Source organism: Carcharhinus amblyrhynchos, chromosome 15 (assembly GCF_965287045.1).
Source record: "Carcharhinus amblyrhynchos chromosome 15, sCarAmb.v2.hapA, whole genome shotgun sequence".
Classification (NCBI taxonomy): domain Eukaryota; kingdom Metazoa; phylum Chordata; class Chondrichthyes; order Carcharhiniformes; family Carcharhinidae; genus Carcharhinus; species Carcharhinus amblyrhynchos.
The window spans coordinates 62732997-62756599 of NC_137338.1; the positions used below are offsets into that span (position 1 = coordinate 62732997).

At 44.6% G+C, this 23603-nt stretch overlaps 1 protein-coding gene across 4 annotated transcripts in view; it reads left to right on the forward strand.

Annotated features, from left to right (window-relative positions):
• Nucleotides 1–23603, forward strand: part of nhsa (Nance-Horan syndrome a (congenital cataracts and dental anomalies)) — a 482186-nt gene that overhangs the window by 396951 nt on the left and 61632 nt on the right. For 3 of the 4 annotated variants that reach the window (XM_080204037.1, XM_080204038.1, XM_080204040.1), the window contains exons 3-4: nt 2417–2538; nt 15839–15901. In XM_080204037.1, coding sequence (XP_080060163.1) covers nt 2417–2538; nt 15839–15901 — 185 coding nt within the window. The remainder of the gene's footprint in view (nt 1–2416; nt 2539–15838; nt 15902–23603) is intronic. The other variant, XM_080204039.1, reaches the window with a different exon arrangement.

Below are 23603 nucleotides of genomic sequence, written 5' to 3' on the forward strand. Positions count from 1 at the left end.
ATGGGTGTATAAGGAGTCTAGTAGGGGGCTGAGAACACAGCCTTGTGGGGCACCAGTGTTGAGGGTGATTGTGGAGGAGGTGTTATTGCCTATCCTTACTGATTGTGGTCTGTGAATTGAGAAGTTCAGGATTGAGTTGAAGAGGGACAACCGACACAAGGATGTAACTTGCTATCATGAACGAGTGTTAAAATCAGCAGCATGTCATGCTGAGACTGATACTGAGTAAGTCAGGCGTCTAGGTATTGAAGGGAGTGGATACAAGCCCAAGGGATGGTGGTCAAAAAATACTGAATGGTAATAGCTAATCTTACAAAAATAATTTGAAACTCAACTAAGAGATTAAGACTGTTAACCTTTCAGTTTCTTGCGCCATTGAAGGTGGGTGGGGTTGGTTGTAAAGAAATAGAAGTTACAATAAGTACCAGGGACTGTTTCTTTTGAAAATCAGCCGGATGAGTGGGATAATATTTAAACATTCATCTGAAAATTATGTATTCTAAGTTACAGACCATGCCATCCAATATCTTGTTGATAAGTCTGTGTCTGCAAATCCGTTCATTTTTAATCCAGGCAGCAGTTTTGCCTGCTGGGGACATCAGAAGTGACAGATGAGAGAAAGAAAGAAAATCTCGCATTGATATTGCACCATCCATGATCCCTGGGATGTCAAAAAGTACTTTGCAGCCAGTGATGTTCTATTTGAACTGTAACGTAGGAGAGTGGCGGGCAATGTGTGCACAGCACGATCCCACAAATAGCAATGAGATAATGGCCAAGCAATCAGTATTGGTCGTAAAGGTTAAGGAACTAATATTGGCCAGGACACTGGAGCGAGAGCTCCCCTCCTTTCCTTCATAAACTGTCTTGTGGCCTTTTACGTCCACCCAGCAAGGCAGATAGAGCCTCAATTTATCATCGCACCCAAAAATCGGCACCTTCAACAGTGGCGCTCTCTCAGTACTGCATTGGAGTATCAGCTTAGCTTTGTGTTGAAGACTCTGGGTCTAAGAGAGACTGGCAGAGTGGGCTAGGCGGTGGGTGGGCCCAAGGCCACATCCCATTCACAAAGACAGGAAAATTGACCCCCGATAAGTCAGCAATGGGAATGGACCAACATACGGATTCTGTCTGCTAACTAATTAAGTCCATTAATAAACCACTTACGTGTCATTGTCCCTAAGCACACTGGGATTTAATGGTGGTTCAGTATCGCTCCCTAACTAGCATTGGTCCAGAAGACCAACCTGCAAATCTTGACACGTTTGGCAGCAGCCTCCAAGGAGGACACTTTCTCAAAGGCACTCAATCCCCGATCAAGCAACCTGGCATCAGGAACTGGGATGCCCATTGTGAGGCAGCGCCCTGCCCTTGCACACCTTTTCCACCTCATTGGCAGCACCCCAGACCCTCCCCCCCCCCCCAGCCCTCATTCTGCCTTCACTCACCTGTGGCTTGGGTCCTTTGTCAGTCTGGGAAAGATGCCTTTGACGGTTGCAGTCATGGCAACAGCCGCCGCTCCCGATAGCGCTGTCAGGCAATGGAGAGATGCCAATCTGTAATTGGTCAGGGGAGGGGATCTGCATTACTGGGGTCCTCAATCCCAGGGAAGAGCCAGATCCTGGCCATTTAAGTGCCTGATAGGATATTAGGTATTTAATCTTCAGGACTTCCCCCATCGCAGTGACATTGAGCACCTGCAGGTTCGCCAGCTGGCGCGTGGGACTGGCAGCAACACTAAATCCCACCCCACCGTACAGTGAACATTTTAACCTGTCCTTCAGTAAGCAGCTTACCACAGCGATGATCAGTTGTTGGACTTGGACCTCGCTAACCGAATGCAGCAGAGAACCATAGAATCCCTACAGTGCAAAAGGAGGCCATTCAGCCCATCAAGTCTGCATTAACTCTCTGCAAGAGTCCCACCCAGGCCCTTCCCTTTGCCTTATCCCCTTAACCCCAAGTATTTACTCTGGTTAATCAATCTAACCTGCACATCTTTGGACGCTGAAGGGCAATTTAGCATGGCCAATCCACCTAACCTGAATTTCTTTGGAATGTGGGAGGAAACCAGAGCACCTGGAGAACACAGACGCGGGAAAACTGTGCTAACCGCACGCAGAGAGTTACCCAAGGCCGGAATCGAACCCGGTTCCCTGGCGCTGTGAGGCAACAGTGCAGCAGAATGAAAGATGCAAGTATGAGCTCTGAAGAGATGGAATCAATTGATGTACATTCACAAGAATGCACGAGTGTTGGTGAGGGCCTGGACTGCAGTAGGGATCGATGGCAGATTTTCAGGGCAAGCAAGTTTTCTCTCAGCTTCATCTGTCGTGGGACGTTGTCCGTCAGTTGGCAAGTTGCAGAATTCAGAGACCTTGTTTTAATTTTGATTTGTGTTCTCGTTTCATGGCAGAACGACAGAGACAGCTCGGCGAGAGAAGATTAATGAAACCCCCTTCCATGTTGCCCCCACCGCTGCCACTGGTACAACACCGGCACAGAGTCAGAGCCCAGAAAAAGCAGCATTTCTCAACGGTAAGACCATTTTTCCTGTCACGCTTCGGTCAGTTTGTCGCGTTTCAGACAACGGATGTTGTGATCACACAGTACTTCATACATTGATCCCTCGAGGGTGTGTCGAGTGTTCTGCTGAGGATGGTTGGTTGGTGCTTGGTTGGCGGGGTTTGGATTAGATCGCAGTGGAAGTACAAGTGGGTAGCCAGCGGTCATGAACAGTGGGCAGGGTCAACAGCCTGTTGGCACGAAGTGCCACTCTCTGTTGCTTGGTCTAATGTTGAAAAACGCCTGTACGCTCCCCATAACAGAGCAGCACAAGCACTTTGTGCTTTACAGGGAGCAGGAATATATATAAATTATGGAGCGGTCCCGAACAAAATCCGGTTTATCTATGCAGTTTTAATTTTGATTTGAAACTTGGGCCTAAAGTGGGGCAAATTCATCAAAAAGACACCATGTACAACGCGCTAAATTATTTATGTAAACACAATCAGTTAGCGTAATGATTGGCATCAAGGAAATTAGGTCCTTAAATGACCTGCTATTGCTTTGAAGGACCTGAACTGGCCCATTAAGCAGTCTAAATTTGCACACTGGCGGCAGTTCACAGGAGAGGATTCATAATCTAGGAGTAGATTCCCAAAGACAAACATGTCCCTGTTCCCTCAGGATTCCTAAACTAATATCTGACTTCTGTGAATTATTTGAAATTTTTTTATGTTTATTAAAATTGAACAGTGGTGAGCCCCGGACAGCCGATTTCCCACTCAAATCATTCCTGAGCATGATGGCAGCTCCAAACATGACGGTGGCTGGAAAGTCAAGTGGCCAGCGAAGCAGTAACTTTTTTTAAGAAAAAATAATGGAAGGGGCGTGTCGTTCCTGCAATATTTCTTCTGAGTGCAGTAGCTGCTGTTGCTGAACGAGACACCGTGTCGGCATCTTATCGAGTTAAGTCTGCTCCTGTTTCCATGGTAACGGGCAGTTACTGTGCACCAACAGGTCTCTCTGGCGTGTGTCAGTCATGAGCAAGGTGTGTGCACCCTCGAGACAGCGCACTATCAGTGCTGTCAGCACCTCTCTCCACAGAAGCTTGTAGGTTGGATGTTATGGGACTGCTTATGACGCGGTTGACTTCACCTAGGCTGCCCTGCTGTGATAATATACCGAGGGCGGCCTTATCAAGGTGAGTGTGTGGGTGAGGTGGCTTGGCCGTTCCAAACTGCCCCTTAGTGTCAGGGAGCTGTCAGGGGGATTAGTAGGGTAAATACATGGGGTTTTGGGGGATAGGGCCAAGGGTGGAATAGTGGTCAGTTCAGAATCGATGGGCCTCCTTCTGCACATTGGGATTCTATGATTTTTCTATTCTACGATGGGCTGAAAGGCCTCTCTTTGTCCTGTAAGCCTCTATGGCTGGAATCTTACCACCGTTCACACTGGCTGGGATTTTCCCATCCCGCTGCAGTGATTAGGCTGGGCGCCAAATTCTCTGACCTCATGTGGCATGAGTGGATGGTGTTCTCTGACTTTCAGGAGCTTACCTCCTGCTTTTACCCGCGCTGATGGCCAACAGGAAGGCTCTTGAGATGTTTTACTGCTTCGAAAGTGCTTTATCCATGCAAGCAGAAAGGGAAAAATATAAAAATATAAAAGTTGGGAGGTCTTGCTGCAGCTGTATAGGGCATTGGTGAGGCCGCAGCTGGAGTACTGTGTGCAGTTTTGGTCGCCGCACCTGCGCAAGGATATTTTGGCCCTGGAGGGAGTGCAGAGGAGGTTTACTAGGCTGATACCGGAGTTGAGGGGGTTGAGCTATGAGGAGAGGCTGAATAAACTAGGCTTGTACTCGTTAGAGTTTAGAAGAATGAGGGGAGATCTCATTGAGACGTATAAGATGATGAATGGGATGGATAGGATAGAGGTGGAGAGACTCTTCCCGCTCAAAAAAGACAGTAGGACTAGGGGGCACAGCCTCAAGATAAAGGGGAGGCGGTTTAGAACGGAGTTGAGGAGGAACTTCTTCACTCAAAGGGTGGTGAATCTCTGGAATTCTCTGCCCGTTGAAGTGGTGGAGGCTGCCTCGCTAAATATTTTTAAGAAGCGGGTTGATGGGTTTTTGATAAGAGAGGGGATTAAGGGTTATGGGGAGAGGGCGGGAAAGTGGAACTGAGCCACGACAGATCAGCCATGATCTTATTGAATGGCGGGGCAGGCTTGAAGGGCTAGATGGCCTACTCCTGCTCCTATTTCTTATGTTCTTATGAAAACAATATACTCTGGACTCTGCTGGAAAACGTGCATGCCTGCATGGCTGGCAAAGGTAGAATCCGGTTCAACTGTGATGCCTTCCACTCTTGGCTGACAACACCCGTGCATAGGCAATGTGTTAAAAAACTGCTTCATCATCACCTCCAAGAGAGAGAAGACTCACGTCGGGAACCACCGACCCCTGGCTGGAATTCTCTGGTGCCACTGCAGTGAATGGAGTTCTGGCTGAGTGCCAAATTCTCGCTGGGAGCGGGGTGGGAACACACGAGATTAAAGAACCCCTTCCGCCCAAGGTGTAAATTAATACAAATTAAAACCTTAAAGAAGGCTTACTGTGCTGCTGGTGAAGCAATGTGGGGAATTTCACCCCCCAACAAAGTAGAGAGAACGAGCTCGTGAATACAGTGTGCAAGTTTTGAGTCAACCTATTTAGTAGGTATTTGACGGCGCTACGGATACATGGGTTAATGTGAAAAGCTGAATCCATGTTAACGGAGTAAATAAAGAAATTGAATGTCACTAATGCTGATACCAATCTGCTCAGTATCATTAAGACCCATTAATGTGTCAGCAGAGAGCTGAAACACAAAGGTTGCAAATGTTATGTGACCCTTTGAGATGCATCTTCTGAGCCAGAATGGAACGCAGTAATTTTATCCAAAATAAACCAACCTGAACAAGGAGATCAGGGGTCTTCAGGAAGTAATTATCAAATGTTAATGGTAGTATATTAGCATGTTAATGTAATGCCAGCCTCATGATGAGACTGTTGGAACCACGTGTCATGATGCATTTAGAACCACAAAGCAGGCAAAAAGATTAGAGGCGTCACATCAGGTTCGAGCAGTTGTTGTTTCAGTAAAGTTGATCGATCACTGCCAACAAAGGAAACCTTTTAATTACAGAATAATGGGTGATAACTTGGACTCAGTCACACCCCTTCTTGGGCAGTATGGGTATGAATGCCATTAGGGATCAAAAAGTGGCACATTCGGTCTCCTGGCAGGCTTCCAGTGTAAAGCTCACCAGACACCAACTTGGTGAAGCCATTAGCAGCATGCAGAGTTAACATCTGCCAGAAGTGTGTGGTAAAACCGGATTGATCTGTGTGTCTCATTCATTGTGCCATTTTGAATCTCCATGCTCCAGCAGATGCTCCTTCTTAAAGATACCAGGCTGACACAATGGGCTATTTAAGCATCGTCTGTAATCTACTTAAGAGTATTTACGTTCAATTCTGGTCGCCACATTACAGGGAGAATGTGGAAGCTTTGGAGAGGGTGCAGAAGAGGTTTATCAGGATGCTACCTGGATTAGACAGTATGAACTATGTAACAAGAGGTTGGACAAACTTCTCTGGAATGACAGAGACAGAATGGAGACCTGATAGAAATCTATAAAATTATGAGTAGCATAGATAGGGCTGACAGTCAGAATCTTTTTCCCAGAGTTGAAATGTCTAATACTAGGGGACATGCACTTAAGAAGAGATAAATCCAAAGGAGGTGTGAGGGGTAAGTTTTTTTACAGAGAGAGTGGTAGGTATCTGGGACGCACTGCTAAGGCTGGTGGTGGAAGAAGATACGATATTTTGGATAAGCACATGAATATGCAAGAAGTAGACGGATATGGACCAAGGGCAGGTAGAAAGGATTAGTTTAACTTAATGTCATGTTGGCACAACATCATGGACTGAAGTGCCTGTTCTTGTGCTGCATTGTTCTTTGTACAGATTAGTTTATGGGTCAATTTCCTCCTTCTGTTGCTCCAATTGTATACATTTTGGGTGCTTCTAGGGATCTGAAGTTTCAAAAGTCTGGTGTGCCTGGTATTGAAATACTTTTTTGTTGGCTTCAAGGCTAATCACTTGCTCCCAGTCAAGAATAGAGCATGACTGGGCAGAGGTTACACAGAGCAAGACAAGTTGCTGGAAGAGAAAGGAGTGAAATATTTTCAAGGCCGAACTAGATAGTCTTGATTAACACGGGGCTGAAAGGTTATCAGAAGTAGGCAGGAATGTGGGGTTGAAGTTAGAATCATAATCAGCTATGAACTTATTGAATGCTAGAGAAGGCTGCAGGGGCCAAATGGCCTATTCCTAATTCGTATGTTTGTATGAAGGAGAGGGAAGAGCAAGAGGCCACATTTGTCCATATTTGGGGTGGCACAATGGCACAGTAGTTAGCGCACACAACCGTCACAGCTTCAGTAACCTGTGTTCGATCCTCGGCTTGGGTCATTGTCTGTGCAGAGTTTGCACATTCTCCCCATGTCTGCGTGGGTTTCCTCCAGGTGCTCCGGTTTCTTCCCACAGTCCAAAGATTTGCAGATTAGGTACACTGACCATGCTATATTGCCCCTTAATGTCGCAGGATATGTAAATTAGAGGGCTAAATATGTGGGGTTGCGAGGATAGGGCCTAGTGGGATTGTTGTTGGTGTAGATTCGATGGGCCAAATGGTCTCCTTCTGCACTGCAGGGTTTCTATGACTCATGACATTGGTCAGGGAGCAATTTTCCTCCCTCAGTCTCAGTGAGGGACAGTATGTGGGAGGTCTGCCCTTTACTGAGCAGCTCCTCACCGAAACTTGCCAGGATGTGAGTCACATTGCCATTGATTGTGAAGGAGACTGTGAAGATGGATCTTTATTGCATCTGGCCCCTTCCAGGCAGGATGTGAAGGTATTTGCAACAAGTCCAATTTGGAGTGCACTGCCCTCTTAAAAAAAAGTTCTATTTTAAACGTTAACTTTATTTCATCCTCTCCTGCGTAAGTTAAGCAGGCAGAGTGAGTACTGTGTCTTCACTAGGATTGCAGTTTCCACAATGGTGCAGCATGCCATCAACTACACACATGTAATATTTTGTCACTTGTCAACCCTGTTCCACCCCCCCTCAATGTCCTGATGCCATTTGACTGTTGGCAGAGAATCACGCAAGTCAACCAATGCATGGTATCTTGGCAAGAGACGTGGGCAGTCCACTGTGCCAGCTATACTTCAGCTGCTGCAGCATAGCAAAGGGTGGCCACTGGGCAATAAAGGCCCCCCCACTGCCAACATGGCTGATGACTCCAGTTCACAACCAACTACATGCAGGCATTGAGAGCCAGCTCATTGGGTCGGGGGTTGGTTTAGCTGAGTTGGCCGGAAACGGGTTGGTGATGCCAACAGTGCATGTTCTATTCCTGTACCAGCTGAGGTTACTCACGAAGGCTCTGCTTCTCAACTTTGTCCCTCGCCTGAGTTGTGGTGATCCACAGGTTAAACAGCACCAATCAGCTCTCCCCTTCAAAGGGGACAGCAGCCTCTGGTCATCTGGAGCTCTGGTGACTTTATCGTACCTTTTACTATGAAGAAATGAAACAAAATAGAAAGTGCTTGCTTGTAGTTTCTGCAGTTTGTAAATCAGAAAACAACATGAGATGAGGAGAAATGGGAGGAAGAGAACTAGGTGTGAGGACATTGTCATCCTCAGTGGCTTCAGCGCTGCTATTGGCTGCAGCCAGCTAATGGACATTTCAATAAAGACTGGCATTGCGTCCACCAATGGTGCTAACCATGTTGGCGTGACTGTTCCTCTCTGTGAACCACTCCTCCTGCAAGGAAGTGGAAGGTGTGTCATTGAGTGCTGTGCAATATGTTTGGCTGACGTGGCTGTCACAGTTGTATAGTTGGACCATGTTGGTCGTGCCATCCTGGTGAAGGAACCAAGATGTTGTGCTACTCCATTTGTCAGCTACTGGGATCCAAATTGAGGTGCTACTCTTATTTCACCTACACTCACATCCACCATCAACAAGTGGAACTGGGTACTGCCTGCTGCAATACCACACCCCCACGCTTACCCCTGGGCCAGCTCAGCTTGGTATCCAGGGCATTTGATTTTGAGAACAAAGAACAAAAGAACAAAAAACAAAAACAGCCCGGGAAACAGGCCCTTCGGCCCGACGAGCCCGCACCACCATTTTAACATTACCAGTCCCCTCCTCCACCCATGACCCCTATCTATTGTTTATGGCATTACTTTAGGGAAACTCATTTAGGGACAATTTATTACTCCAATCAGCCTAATAGCACATCTTTGGGGTGTGGGAGGAAACCGGAGCACCCGGAGAAAACCCACGCAAGCACGGGGAGAATGCGCAAACTCCCACAGACACTGGCCCAAATCCATGTGTCTGCACAGCAAACAGTGACAGTCACTGAGCTGTCGTCTTGCCCAGTATCTGGTCCAGTTTAAGCGCACACTAACGACATGAAGCACTAGGCCAATCTCGAACAACCAAGAGCAGCCCCAGTACGACCCATTGTGTGTATGCCCCTCGTTGGACAACAAGGTGGACCGACTTAAAACCTGTGAATGAAAAGGAAAAAAACATTATTATCATACCATATCCTTTTACATTACCAGGGTCGTCCCAATGCTAATGAACTTTATTTAAAACAATCTCTTATATCCTCCCATCTCCAACCCACTCATGTGCCTGTCTAAGTTACTCTAAAACAACTCCAGCGTGCCTGCCTCCACCACCTTACTTGGCAGAGCATTCCATACCCCCACTACCCTCTGTGTGAAAAACCTCCCTCTAATATCTGTGTTATACCTCTCCCCCCTCACCTTAAGCCCATGGCCCCTCATACTATGTGTCTCTAACATAGGAAATAGCTTACCTCTGTTTACTCTATCTGTTCCCTTCATAATCTTATATACCTCTATTAGATCCCCCCTCAGTCGCCGTCTTTCAAGGGAAAACAGCCCCAATTTGTTCAATCTTTCCTCAGAACCCAGTCCTCCCATACCGGGCAACATCCTGGTAAACCTCCTCTGCACTCCCTCCAGAGTCTCCACGTCCTTCCGGTAGTAAGGCGACCAGAACTGGACGCAGTACTCTAAATGCGGCCTAACCAACGTTCTGTACAACTGCAACATCAGACTCCAGCTCTTATATTCTATACCCCGTCCTATAAAGGCTAACATACCATAGGCTATATAATAATATATATAATAAGAAGGTCCCAACCAACAAATAGAATCAGAAGGCAGGATAGTCAGATGCAGCAGGCAGTAAAGAAGGCAAATGGTACACTGACCTTAATTGCGAGAGGTTTCAGATACGGGAGCGGGGATGTGTATTTGCAAATATACAGGGCCTTGATGAGGCCACACCTAGAGTACTGTGTGCAGTTTTGGTCTCCTTTTCCAAGGAAGGATGTTCTTGCTCTCAACAGAATGTAGCAAAGGTTTACCAGGCTGATTCCAGGGATGGCACGACTGATGTATGAGGAGAGATTGGCTAGGTTAGGATTGTTTTCGCTTGAGTTCAGACAAATGAGGGGGAATCCCACAGAGACTGATAAAATTCTAACAGGGCTCGACAGATAGATGCAGGAAGGATGTGCCCAAGATTAGGGGTGTTCAGACCAGGGGCTTGAGGATTCAGGATAGATCATTTAGGATGGAGATGAGGAGACATTTCTTCACCCAAAAAGTGGTGAGCCTGTGGAATTCATTACCACAGGAAGTAGTTGATGTCATAACATTGAATGTATTCAACAGTTGGCTGGATATAGCACTTGGGGCAAATGGGATCAAAGGTTATGGGAAGAAAATAGGATTAGGCTATTCAGTCTGATGACTAGCCATGATTGTAATGAATGACGGAGCAGGCTGGAATGGCCAACTCGCCTCCTCCTGCTCCTATCTTCTATGTTTTAATGAAGCCTTGGAATGATTTGGAATAAACCTGGAGCCTCCAGGTGCACTGCCCGCTTCACGGCAGGATCAGGCGTGAAAGCAATCCCTCTCTTTTGTCCTTTCTGTGCAGTTGCTTAGCAACAGAATGCACGTTGCTGTGCAATGTTGCTGGTGCGATCGCAAGGGAACTATTCTTCACAAGTGAAGCACAGAGGTTGCTGTCCGAGTACCAGAGATCAGAAACATTTCACTTGCAAGCTCACATTTGCAATCCGTTTGAATTTGTTTAAAATCCTACTTGATTTGGTGCCCAATTTCCACAACAGGAGGATTAATTCTGACCCAGGCATAACTTTCATCGACTGAGAATGTGTTCCTGAGCACTGTGATATCCTAATCATGGAAAGGGTTGTGGTCTACTATTCCCTCTTCTGCTTGTAGGTTCCAGTTTGCCAACAATTTAACATGGGAAAGTTTGAATGTTAATGTTAGGGAACTTATTCCATTGATCAGCACTGTGATCAGAGGAAAGCCATTGTGGAGATGCTCCTGCTTATGCATTACTTCTGTTCCATTAATACTTTAATCCAAGTACATGGTCTGCACTAGTCCTTATTGAATGTGTGTTTTTTTAAAACTTTTGTCGCTACCCATCTATCTGGAATTCAGAAACAGTTTCTAAACCCTAATCTACAGAATACAGGTTGAGGTTTACTGGAACTTTCCCTTCTTAAACAGCTCTCCAAATTCACAGCACGGGGATTAGTGGAAATCATTTGCATTCATTGGTATCTTAGCTGGATGAGTTCATGCATGGTGGTGGTAGCATGCAACAGGGAGATTGAAGGCAGTGATTGCCAGCAAATCGCTTCGGATCTTTTATCAACTGTGTGAGGCTGCAGTGTGCAGACACTTACTATTGTCCGTGTAGGCACGGCAAGACATTTCCTTGGCAGGACAGATGTCTGGCAGATTTCCTTGGTTCTCCACACTTAATTAATTAACTTATTTTTTTTAAGGTAAATTGGAAACAGCTATTCATTAGCGCACTGTATTGTACATTTAACGGATATAAAACTTATTAATCTCCAATATGTTATTATGATGAATTTTCATGGAAATGTTTTTCCATTACTGGGGTAAATGTTCTGAAAATCTTCTATTTCCACTGTTTGCTAGCTTTAGTATTGGTGCCGGGGGAGGACTTGGTTACCATTCTCTTGCAAATTCTGTTCATCACTTGGAGAGTTTCTCTTTGAATCCTGCCTTTCCCTTGGCAGTGCTGTGTTAACACTGGAAAGTCTGGCTGGCATTTTGCCACCCGCCATTGCAACGCATAGACCATTATATAAAGTCATCCTGAAAAGCACAGCTTTAGGTAGTGTTCAAATGTGACCATCCCCTCAAGCTGTGGCATCAATAAGCCAGCTGATTTTAACCGAGAACTTGTGTGAGTGTCGGGCAGGGAACAGCACCTAATGTTTAATTTTTCAAATCACAAAACGTACGTGTAGGTTCTCACCCACTTCTAAGAGGGAAGCATTCTAAGGAGGAGGGTGACAACGGTTCACTGACATTTGCAGGATATTTGTATGCAGGAACAATGTTACTTCTGAGGAGCTGTAATCCATCTGAGAAGTTTATTTCTGGCAAGATAAATTATGAAGAGGGAATGGGAATATAAAGAGCCTTCAGAGGGTTTATTTAGTGGCACGTTTGATTTTGGGTAATTGGATTTTAAAATATTACAAAAATCTGTTGTTGCCTTGATTTAATTTCTTCAAAGGCAACTCAGTTAGTGATTTAAATGCACACATGTTTCTATGGCTCCCACATAAGATTAAATTAACGTTCCAAGCTATCACATAGGAGAAATGATTACTGGGCCCACATGAGGCTGAATTTAGCTTTGTTGCAGCTAGTTCATATCTGATACCCTACTTGTCCTTTGAAGTTTACCCAATTTTCAGTCTACCTGTCACACAGTCCCTTCATTCATGATAAAATGGTGCAGAATAGCAGGACACCTGAAAAAGAATGGATCGATCAAGCAGACACAGCATGAATTCATAAAGGGGAAGTCATGTTTGACAAAGTTACTGGATTTTTATGAAGATGTGACCAGTGCGGTTCACAGAGGGGAACCGGTGGATGTGGTGTTTTTAGATTTCCAGAAGATGTTCGATAAGGTGCCTCACAAAAGGTTGCTGCAGAAGATTAGGGTGCACAGAGTTGGGGGTAAAGTGTTAGCATGAATTGAGGATTGGATATCCAACAGGAAACAGAGAGTTGGAATAAATGGGTGCTTTTCTGGTTGGCAGTTGGTGACTAGCGGTGTGCCGCAGGGATCGGTGCTGGGGCCTCAACTGTTTACCACATACATAGACAATCTGGAGGAGGGGACCGAGTGTAGGGTAACAAAGTTTGCTGATGACACGAAGATGAGTGGGAAAGCGGATTGCGTGGAGGATGCGGAACGTCTGCAGAGAGATTTGGATAGGCTGAGTGAGTGGGTGAGGATCTGGCAGATGGAGTATAATGTTGGCAAATGTGAGGTTATCCACTTTGGAAGAAATAATAGTAAAATGGAATATTATTTAAATTGTGAAAAATTACAACATGCTACTGTGCAGAGGGACCTGGGGGTCCTTGTGCATGAATCGCAAAAACCCAGTCTGCAGGTGCAGCAGGTGATCAAGAAGGGGAATGGAATGTTGGCCTTTATAGCGAGGGGGATAGAGTATAAAAGCAGGGAGGTCTTGCTGCAACTGTACAAGGCACTGGTGAGGCCGCAACTAGAGTACTGTGTGCAATTTTGGTCCCCTTATTTGCGAAAGGATATATTGGCCTTGGAAGGAGTACAGATAAGGTTCACCAGGTTGATACCAGAGATGAGGAGATTAGCTTATGAAGAGAGATTGAGTAGATTGAGCCTGTACTCATTGGAGTTTAGAAGGCAGAGGGGTGATCTTATAGAGAGATATAAGATAATGAAGGGGCTAGATGGAGTAGAGGTAGAGAGATTCTTTCCACTTAGAAAGGAAACCAGAACTAGAGGGCACAGCCTCAAAGTAAAGGAGGGGGGGGTGTCAGTTTAGAACAGAGTTGAGGAGGAACTTCTTCTCTCAGAGGGTAGTGAATCTCTGGAATTCTGTGCCCATTGAAGTGGTGGAGGCTACCTCGTTGAATATGTTTAAGTCACGGGTAGCTAGATTTCTGATCGATAAGGGAATTAAGGGTTATGGGGAGAAAGCGGGTAAGTGGAAGTGATCCACTTCAGATCAGCCATGATCTTATTGAATGGCGGGGCAGGCTCGAAGGGCTAGGTGGCCTACTCCTGCTCCTATTTCTTATTTTCCTATGTAACATATTTGGGAAGATGAGACTGGCTTTCTTGGGGTTATTAGAATAATGAAGATCAGTGGGACTTTTGAATAAATGGCATTGGTTCAGTTGGTGCCTGTAGAACGTTGGACAACTTCTGTTTTTATTCACTTGCTGTCACTGTGGATGAATGGGAAGGAATTTGGTTCAAGCAGAAAGAAGTGGCTTCTGGTGCATTGTAAAATGTCCCTCAGTCTGATTTTCCACACTGTAGCTAAGTTCTCTGGACATTAAGTTGCCTGTAAAATCTACATGGCCAATCCAGTATTTGCCATGCGGCCAATCTGCTCAAAATGAGACTCTACATATGTTGCATCTCTGATTTTGCTTGAGTTAAACTTACTGATCTGATGAGATTCAAGGTGGAGAATACCTCAAGAGCCTCTCAGCCGCTGTAAAACCACTATCATTCCAAAGGACTCCAGAATCAGTGACTGAGCCTCCAGCTCATTAATGGCAATAACTTACTTATTTAGCATAAGCCCCATTTTTAAAAAAAATTTTCAGCCTAACTCAGGAGTATAAAGTTCAGATGTATGGGTTGACGTTACCACTTTGCAGCAGTGCGGGAAAATAGGGGATCTGGTGACATCCTGAGTTATGGAAGAGAGAAGCTCACCACAATGAATGGATAACATTTCCTGTGGGGTCCAGAGGAACTCCCACTCTGATTAATTGGTCAGTGACTACTGGCTTTGGATGCCGAACTGATGAATCCCGTGCTAATGAGGCCCAGAAAATAAACTCTTTTGAGCCTCAGGCTTCAGAGGTTGGATGGTTTCTTGTCCTCCTCAGGCCTCGGTGGCACAATTGCCTGAGATAAAAATCAGGACTATAATTCCGAAAATTTTGATCATGTATAAGGTTTGCCTTGAGCTCCATCTGTCAGTGTAACTGAATGAATTAGGTAAAGTTATCCTTTGTAAACTTGTAAAACTAGAAGCAAATTTAGTTCCTATTACAGATGTGTGAGAGAAATAATGAACTTCAACAGATGGAACTAAACCCATTAAAACATGCTTCACGATGACAATAGATTGAATAGAGAGTCATAGCTACTGAAGATTGAGATTTCATTTCAACCTGTACCTCTAACCTGTAGTGTGTCTTCTCTTCCTATTGTCCTGCATGTTTCATACATGGTATGCACATGATTGGCGCTGGTGACTTAAGTTTCCTGAAGTGAACTTAGGCTCTACAATTTTTAAGTCGGTTGTAATAATTCGGGTTACCAAATTCTACTTGACATTTTTACACAGATTGAATCAAGCATACAGTGGAGGGTTCAGAGTGGTAGGGGAATCACGGTTTGGTGAATGTGTGAGTGGATATATGTATGGCCTTGTGGCTCAGTGATAGCACCCCTATCACTGGACTGGAAGCTCTGGGTTCGAGTCCAACACCAGGACTCATTGGCCATGGGAGAAACAATCATAATACAATTCAACAGGCTGATAATCAGCTCCAGAATCCTGCTACCACTTCCCCCCACGGGAAAAACAGTGTAGATGTGAAGATAGTTTTTAAAAAACAAAGTGAAACACGTGAGTTAGAAATGGAATGCTTTTCCCTTCCTTCCCCAGTCTAATCCAATTGAATTCAACCAAAATCTTTAACCATGGTCCGAATCCTATTATTGTGCAGTGCTGTTAAAAGTTCAATGTATGTGGTTGTTAGTACTGTGTGATCTACAATGAACGCTCAAAAAAAATCAAAACATTTGCATAACTCAGTTTAATAATAATGAAAATCAAATTGATTATTTCAGGAGGTGCTGTGTAATACTGATCACTGACATTTGAAACAGCTTCAAAAATCAATGATAGTATTTCTTGTTGATATATTTGCATTGTTTTTCATGATTTTGTGTTTCTAGTCAGTTTTTTCAGATGTTCATTTTTATTTTGTCATATTTCTTGAGATATTTGTGTTTATTTTGGTACTAGTAGTTCACTGGCTGTTTTGTTTGTAGTTTCACAGCATTCGCTCATCCTCCCCCACTGAATGTTGCCAAATGACCCCCTGGAGTAGAAAGGTACTGGACTACATCTCAAGCATTAGCCTTGCTCTCTGCCAGTCCTTACTCTGTAGCTTATAATGCTATTCTTAACCTTAACACCAACAATTCTTCTTCTCTAACCTTTTCTGAACTTTTTTTTTAAATACTGGTTCGTATAACTGATATTTGAACTCCATGTTAAAATGGACATGTCAGCATTGAATTTTAATGTAAGATTCCCTTCTAAATCACCTAAATCCAGAAATTACTATTAATGGTATCAGTGGGTAAAAAGAGTAAATGTATTAGCGTGGCATTATTCTTTTTCAGTGCTTTCATTAGTTTTGCTTGTGTAAATTCCTCTACTAAAGTCAAGAATAGTCATTGTTAAACATTCATTCACTGTACTGACATAGAGCATTTTTAGGTTTTAAGTTGTTTTAATTTTGTAGAATATATGAAGCTGACTTTCTCATATGTAAGTATAAATATGCAAACACATAGGCATTAGCAAAATATTATGCTCTATATTTTTTGCGTTGTGGAGGAACCTTTATTAGAAAGATGGCAGCATAGAAGCACAGTGGTTAGCACTGTTGCCTCACAGTGCAATGGATTCAGGTTCGATTCCCAGCTCAGCTCACTGTCTGTGTGGAGTCTGCACATTCTCCTGTGTCTGTGTGGGTTTCCTCCAGGTGCTTTGGTTTCCTCCAACAGTCTGAAAGACATGCTGGTTAGATGCATTGTCCATGCTAAATTCGCCCTTGGTGTACCTGACCAGGTGCCAGAGTGTGGTGACTAGGGGATTTTCACAGTAACTTCATTGCAGTGTTAATGTATGCCTACTTGTGACACGAATAAATAAACAAAATTTAAATTTTGAAGTGTAAGCTTGTGGGGAAATATGAAAGGTTTTGTACATGAGCTGTGCAATACATTTTCAACCTATAAAGCTAAAGTTCCCTGAGGTTAAAGACCAAAAAGCAGCCAGGATAAAATGTGCAGGGTACTGCACCAAAACTCTTGATGCTTTTCACTCATCATAGGACTGATGCAAAAAATAAAAATTTTCATCCACTTAGATCTGCCATTAGTTTGTGAACAGAGAGGAAGCCTCATGTCTCAGGGGATTGTCTCACTTTCACATATCACGGATTATTGAAGCATGATCACTGACAGCCTTTAGTTAGCAAATGTCAACTAATCCAACCACAATCCTACATTAACACTTTGGCAGTTCATCTCACCGAACAGCATCCCCCTGACAAACAACGACTTTGGTATATATTTATAATGCCTTTAATGTTTTCAAACTGTGGAATCCTACAGTGCAAAAGGAGGCCATTTGGCCCATCGAGTCTGCACTGACAACAATCCCTCCCAGGCCCTATCCTCATAACCCCATGCATTTACCCTGCTAACACCCTGACACTAAGGGGCAAATTAGCATGGCCACACCACCTAACCCAAGTTTGATTCCCAGCTTGAGTTACTGTCTGTGTGGAGTCTGCACGTTCTCTGTGTGTTTGCGTGGGTTTCCTCTGGGTGCTCTGGTTTCCTCCCAAAGTCCGAAAGACGTGCTGGTTAGGTGCATTGGCCATGCAAAAATTCTCTCTCAGGTGCCAGAATATGGTGACTCAGGGATTTTCACAGTAACTTCACTGCAGCATGACAGTAACAAATAAATTTGTTAATGCCCCCAAGGTGACTCATTATACAGCAAAATTTGTCACCGAACTACTCAAGGTGATGTTAGGACAGATAACCAAAAGGCTGACCAAAGAGATGGTTAGAAGGATTGTTATAAAGGATGAAAGAGTGATACAGAGGAAATTCAAGGGCTTAGAGCCTCGGCAGCTGAAGGCTTAGCCACCATTGATGGAGTGTTTAAAGTTAGAAATACTCAAAAGGCCAGAATTAGATGAGTGCGGATCTATTGGAGGACTGTGGGTCTGGAGGAGATTACAGAAATGTGGAAAGGATGAAGCTATGGAGGGATTTCAAAACAAGAATGAGAATTTTAAAATCGAGGTGTTGCTTCACTGGTAGCCTGCAGTGCAGTGCATCAAGCAGAGGAGTGAGAGGGGAAAAGAATATGGTGTGAGTAAAGATGTAACGCAGAGTTTTGAACCACCAGAGTGTGCAAGTGGATGGACCAAATGCTGGAAAGCGAAATTAGTATACATCGGCGCTTGATGGCTGGTGCAGACAGGAAGGGCCTCTTGCTGTGTTGTAAAGCTCCATGACTTTGAATGACTTCAAGTTTACAAAGAGTGGCATGAGAGAGGACAGCCAGAAGAGAATTGGAACAGCGAAGTGCTGAGAAAACAAAGGCATGGATGTGGAGCATATGAGCTATGGAAGAAGACAGTGGCTGAAGTTACTGAATGTTACACTATATACTATACTGACACAAAAACAGCTTAGATAGAACTCCGCCCCACTCACTGTAACAATGCAGTTACAGCTCAGACAATGCCACCCACTCACTGTAACAATGCAATTACAGCTCAGATAGTGCCACCCACTCACTGTAACAATGCAATTACAGCTCAGATAGTGCCACCCACTCACTGTAACAATGCAGTTGCAGCTCAGATGGTGTTACCCACACACGGCTCAGGTAGCACAACCCACACAATATAACAATGCACTTCCAGCTCAGATAATGTCACCCACACTCTGTAACAATGCAGTTACAGTTCAGATAGTGTCACCCACAAATTGCAACAATGCAGTTACAACTCAGATAGTGTCACCCACACGCTGTAACAAAGCAGTTACAGCTGAGTTAGGGTCACCCACGCACAGTATCAGTGCACTTACAACTCAGAGACTGTCACCCACACTCTGTAACAATGCTGCTAATACCTCAGATAGTATCACCAACGCTCTGTAACAATGCAGTTACAGCACAGATAGTGCCATCCCAGCACTGTAACAATGCAGTTACATCTCAGAGTGTCAACTGCATTCTGTAACAATGCAGTTACAGCTCAGATAGTGTCATCCACACACTTCAACAATGCAGTTACAGCCCAGATCATGTTACTCACAAACTGTAGCAATGAAGTTACAGCTCAATCATGTCACACACACACTAACAACAAAATGATAGCTCAGATAGCATCACCCACACACTGTACCAATGCAGTCACAGCTCAAGGTGTCATGTACACACTGCAACAATGCAGTTACAGCTCAGAGAGTGTCACCCACACATGGTAACAATTTAGTTACAGCTCAGATAATGTCACCCACATGCTGTGCCAATGCAGTTACAGCTCAGAGAATGCCACCCAACACCGTAACAATGCCATTACAGCTCAGATGGTGTCACCCACACAATGTAACAGTGCGGTTACAGCTCAGATAGTGTCACCCATGCACTGCAACAATGCAGTTACGGCTCAGAGAGTGTCAAACACAGACTGTAACAATGCAGTTAGAGCTCAGATGATGTTACTCACACACTGTAACAATGCAGTAACAGCTTAGTTGGTGACACCCACACACCGTAACAATGCAGCTATATTTCAGATAGTGTCACTCACACACTGTAACAATGCAGTTACAGCTGAGCCGGGGTCACCCACACACAGTAACGTTGCAGTTACAGTCAGAGACTGTCATCTGCACTCTGAAACAATGCAACAATGCACTGACAGCTCAGATCATGTTACTCACACACTGTAACAACGCAGTTGCAACTCTGCTAATGTTATGCATACACTGTAACAATACAATTAAAGCTCAGATAGCGTCACCCACACACTGTACCAATACAGTCACAGCTCAGAGTGTCATTCACACAATGCAACAATGAGTTACAGCTGAGTGAGTCACCCACACTCTGTAGCAATGCAGTTACAACTCAGATAGTGTCACCCGCACGCTGTAATAATGCAGTTACAGCTGAGATGGGGTCACACACACACAGTAACAGTGCAGAAACAGCTCATATAGTGTCACCCACACACTGTAACAATGCAGTTACAGCTCAGATAGTGTCACCCACACGCTGTAATAATGCAGTTACAGCTGAGATGGGGTCTCACACACACACAGTAACAGTGCAGAAACAGCTCAGATAGTGTCACCCACACACTGTAACAATGCAGTTACAGCTCAGGTGTGTTCACCCATACACTATAACAATGCAGTTACAGCTCAAATCTTGGTACTTACACACTGTAACAATGCAGTTACAGCTTAGGTAGTGTTAAGCACACACTGTAACAAAGCAGTTACAGCACCAATCATGTCACCAATACACTGAAATAATGGAATCACAGCTCAGATAGTGACATCCACACACTGTAACAATGCAGATACAACTCAGGAAATATCACCCACATAATGGAAGAATCCAGTTACAGCTCAAATTGTGTCACCCACATTCTGTACAATGAAATTATACCTTCAATAGTGTCACCAACACACTGTAACAGTGCAGTTACAGCTCAGGTCATGGTACTCACACACTTTTACAATGCAGTTACAGCTCAGATGTCACCCACAGAATGTAAGAATCCAGTTACAGCTCAGATCATGTTGCTCACACACTGTATCAATGCAGTTACAGCTCAAAGTGTCACTCTCACACGGTAACATTGCATTTGCAGCTCAGAATATGTCATCGACTCACTGTAACAATGCAGTTACAGCTCAGATAGTGTCGCCCACACTCTGTAAGAATGCAGTTACAGCTCAGATAGTGTCACCCACACTCTGTAAGAATGCAGTTACAGCTCAGATAGTGTCACTCACACTCTGTAACAATGCAGTTACAGCTCAGATAGTGTCACTCACACTCTGTAACAATGCAGTTACAGCTCAGATTGTGGCACCCACACTCTGTAACAATGCAGTTACAGCTCAGATAGTGTCACCCACACTCTGTAAGAATGCAGTTATAGCTCAGATATTGTCACCCACACTCTGTAACAACGCAGTTACAGTTCAGATAGTGGCACCTACACACTGTAACAACGCTGTTGTGCCTGCTGCACAGTCTGTTTTAACCCTTATACGATGGACAAAGAATTGCGAATCGACTTCTTGTTAGCACAACCAATATTTATTTAAAACACACAATTAATAATCACCCACCCAACCAACAATAAGTTATCTTACAGAAAATACTAAAGTTCGAGTCCAATACGAGACCTTCACTTAGCTTTGTTTGACTGGCAAGCACCCAAGCAGATATTGGCCTTTATCTGTGTGCTGGTCTCGATTGTCCTCTGTGTAGTCCAGTCCTTTGGTCTGGTCTGGGACTCTGGCTCTGGTCCTCCTTCCTTCTCGGGTGTGGTGGTTCTCCTTGTGCTGGTCGTTGCTGGCAACGGTCACCGTTGTTGTAGCTCATTCATGGGGTCAGAAAGAGAGAGAGAGAAAGAGCTTCTTCTGTTGTGCAGCACCTTTTATCCCTCCTTAGTTTTATGTCCTTTTGGGCAGTCTCTTGATTCTTGTCAATCAATCGATCAGGGTTTGATCACCCTGATCGATAAGAGTCTAATCAGATGCTGCCACATCGATCTCTGGGTGTGTACCCAATAGCCATGCCTGTTGGTGCTGGATGCACGTAGATCATGTACCTCCCTCCTAAATAAGGGGTTAAAACTCCCCTTTTGTCTGGTAAACAACCCTGTTTGACCAGAAAGCCCCTTTTGCCCTGGAGATGGCCCATATCCTGTGTATTCAGTCATCAGAGTTGCAGCCTGTTTATCTCTGTCTTTGAGGCAGCAGCCTGCTGTTTTAATTCTTGCCCAGTTGTCCCAGAGTGCTTCACAAATCGCCATTTTAGGTGGCTCATTTGGCCACAGTCCCCCCTTTGATCCTGAACACGAAGCGTGCTGGATTACAAATTCAGGACCAGTATCTGTCAGGAATTTCCCAGTCACTCCACAGTCAAGCAAGGCCCAGGCATTGGCATGCGCAGTAATGATACATCCCTACAATATATTTACATTTCAGAAGCTACAGACAGCAAACATGCTGTTAACCATGAATTACAAATAACCACACAAATGTAAAACAAAATCATTATAATAAGCCAATTACAAACAACCAAGCATTAAAAAAAATCACAATATAATATTCGCAGATCTGAGACACATTTTGGTAGTAGGATTTCCAACGGTTCATTAGTACAAATCGCAAAATGGCAGGCTTCTTGTAAACATTGCTCTACTGAATTAGAGGGGGTCATGGTTCAAGGGCGGGCCCTATGTCCGGGTGATCCTCTTTTTCCATCGGCTGAATTAGACTGTGAGGATGATTAGATATACCAGGGTGAACAAAATCAGTAATACTGCCCGGTGTGACATTTTGCAAACAAATGGGTGGATTTGGATGTTTGAGCCCCAGTTCCAAAGGTCATCCCACCGAGAGGTGACTTTAATTTCTTTAATTCCCCTTTTCACCTCTTGGGTCTGCTGTATTACTTTGGTGAAGGTTCTGTGGGCTGTAACCAATTTTATCCAAATCTGGTTCAATTCCTGTGGCAGGGGTTTAGGCTTTGTGTCAGATTTCTCATGGTACTCCCTAGAGTCTGTCAGAGCTCGTCAGTGGCGTTCAAATCTACCCTCTCCCTCTTATAGATGTCTAATAGTTGAATGAGGCCCACTCTGGCTGGTATGTCTGGTTTGATGCAGAATGTAGTGTTAATAATGTCGCAATGTGTCGCGCCATACTGATATTGTTTCAGGGAGGTGGTGAGACAGTATCTCCCTGCTCTTTTGTAACCTACCCGAGTCATGTCTGTGTCCAGGCTACGAGCTTCTACTGAGCAATTTAGGCTAGTGTTTGTTCTGAAGCCATACGGTGCATGTTCATCTATGTAAACTGCACACGGGCATGCGATTATTTCGTCATTTTGCTGGCATCTGTCCAGAGTAGTGCCTACGAGTCTCCTTCCTTTTTCCACTATCCAGATATCCTAATGAATAGTCCCTATATTTTCCACTTCAAAGCCCCTCAGTCTGACCCGGTCGTCAGCAATTATGGGGAGCTTTAGTATCATTCTCAAGGCTTTCCCTGGAGTCCCTTTGCAATCATCATTAAACCAGACTTTGGTCAACTGTTGCATCTGGCAGCCAGATAACTCGGGGTGTTTCTTATCCGTAAATAGGTGTTCCATCTGTTCGTCGCTAATCCAAGACGGAACCTGTACACTACGTACCTGCTCTAGCTGTTCTATCATCCACTGTCCTTACGCGCTGTATAAAGTCCAGTTCTGTTGTCGGTCATCATCCTCTAATCTTTCCTTGATAATTTTATTATCTTGGCATATTCTTCTAATACAGCTACCATGTGGCTGCTGGCTGCGTTCCCAGTCAGTTCCCCTTCAGCATCTTGCTGCTTGCCCTCACTGGTAGAACTTAGTGTCTGTTTAACCTGTTGGGTCAGAATCCTAAGTTTATTGTCCAGGTCACCTACATCAAGATGGTTGCTACCCCTGCCCTGTATGCTGTGGCCATGTCAAAGAACAAAGAACAAAGAACAACACAGCATGGGAAACAGGCCGTTCGGCCCAACGAGCCCGCGCCGCCGTCCCACTGTCTCAGTGTTCTATTCATGATTTTAGTCTACGCCTAATGTGCGAGGATCAGGGAGGTCCAATTTAGGGACAATTTAGTACCCAATCAATCAGCCTAAAAGCGCATCTTTGGGGATGTGGGAGGAAACCGGAGCACCCAGAGGAAACCCACGCAACCACGGGGAGAACGTGCAAACT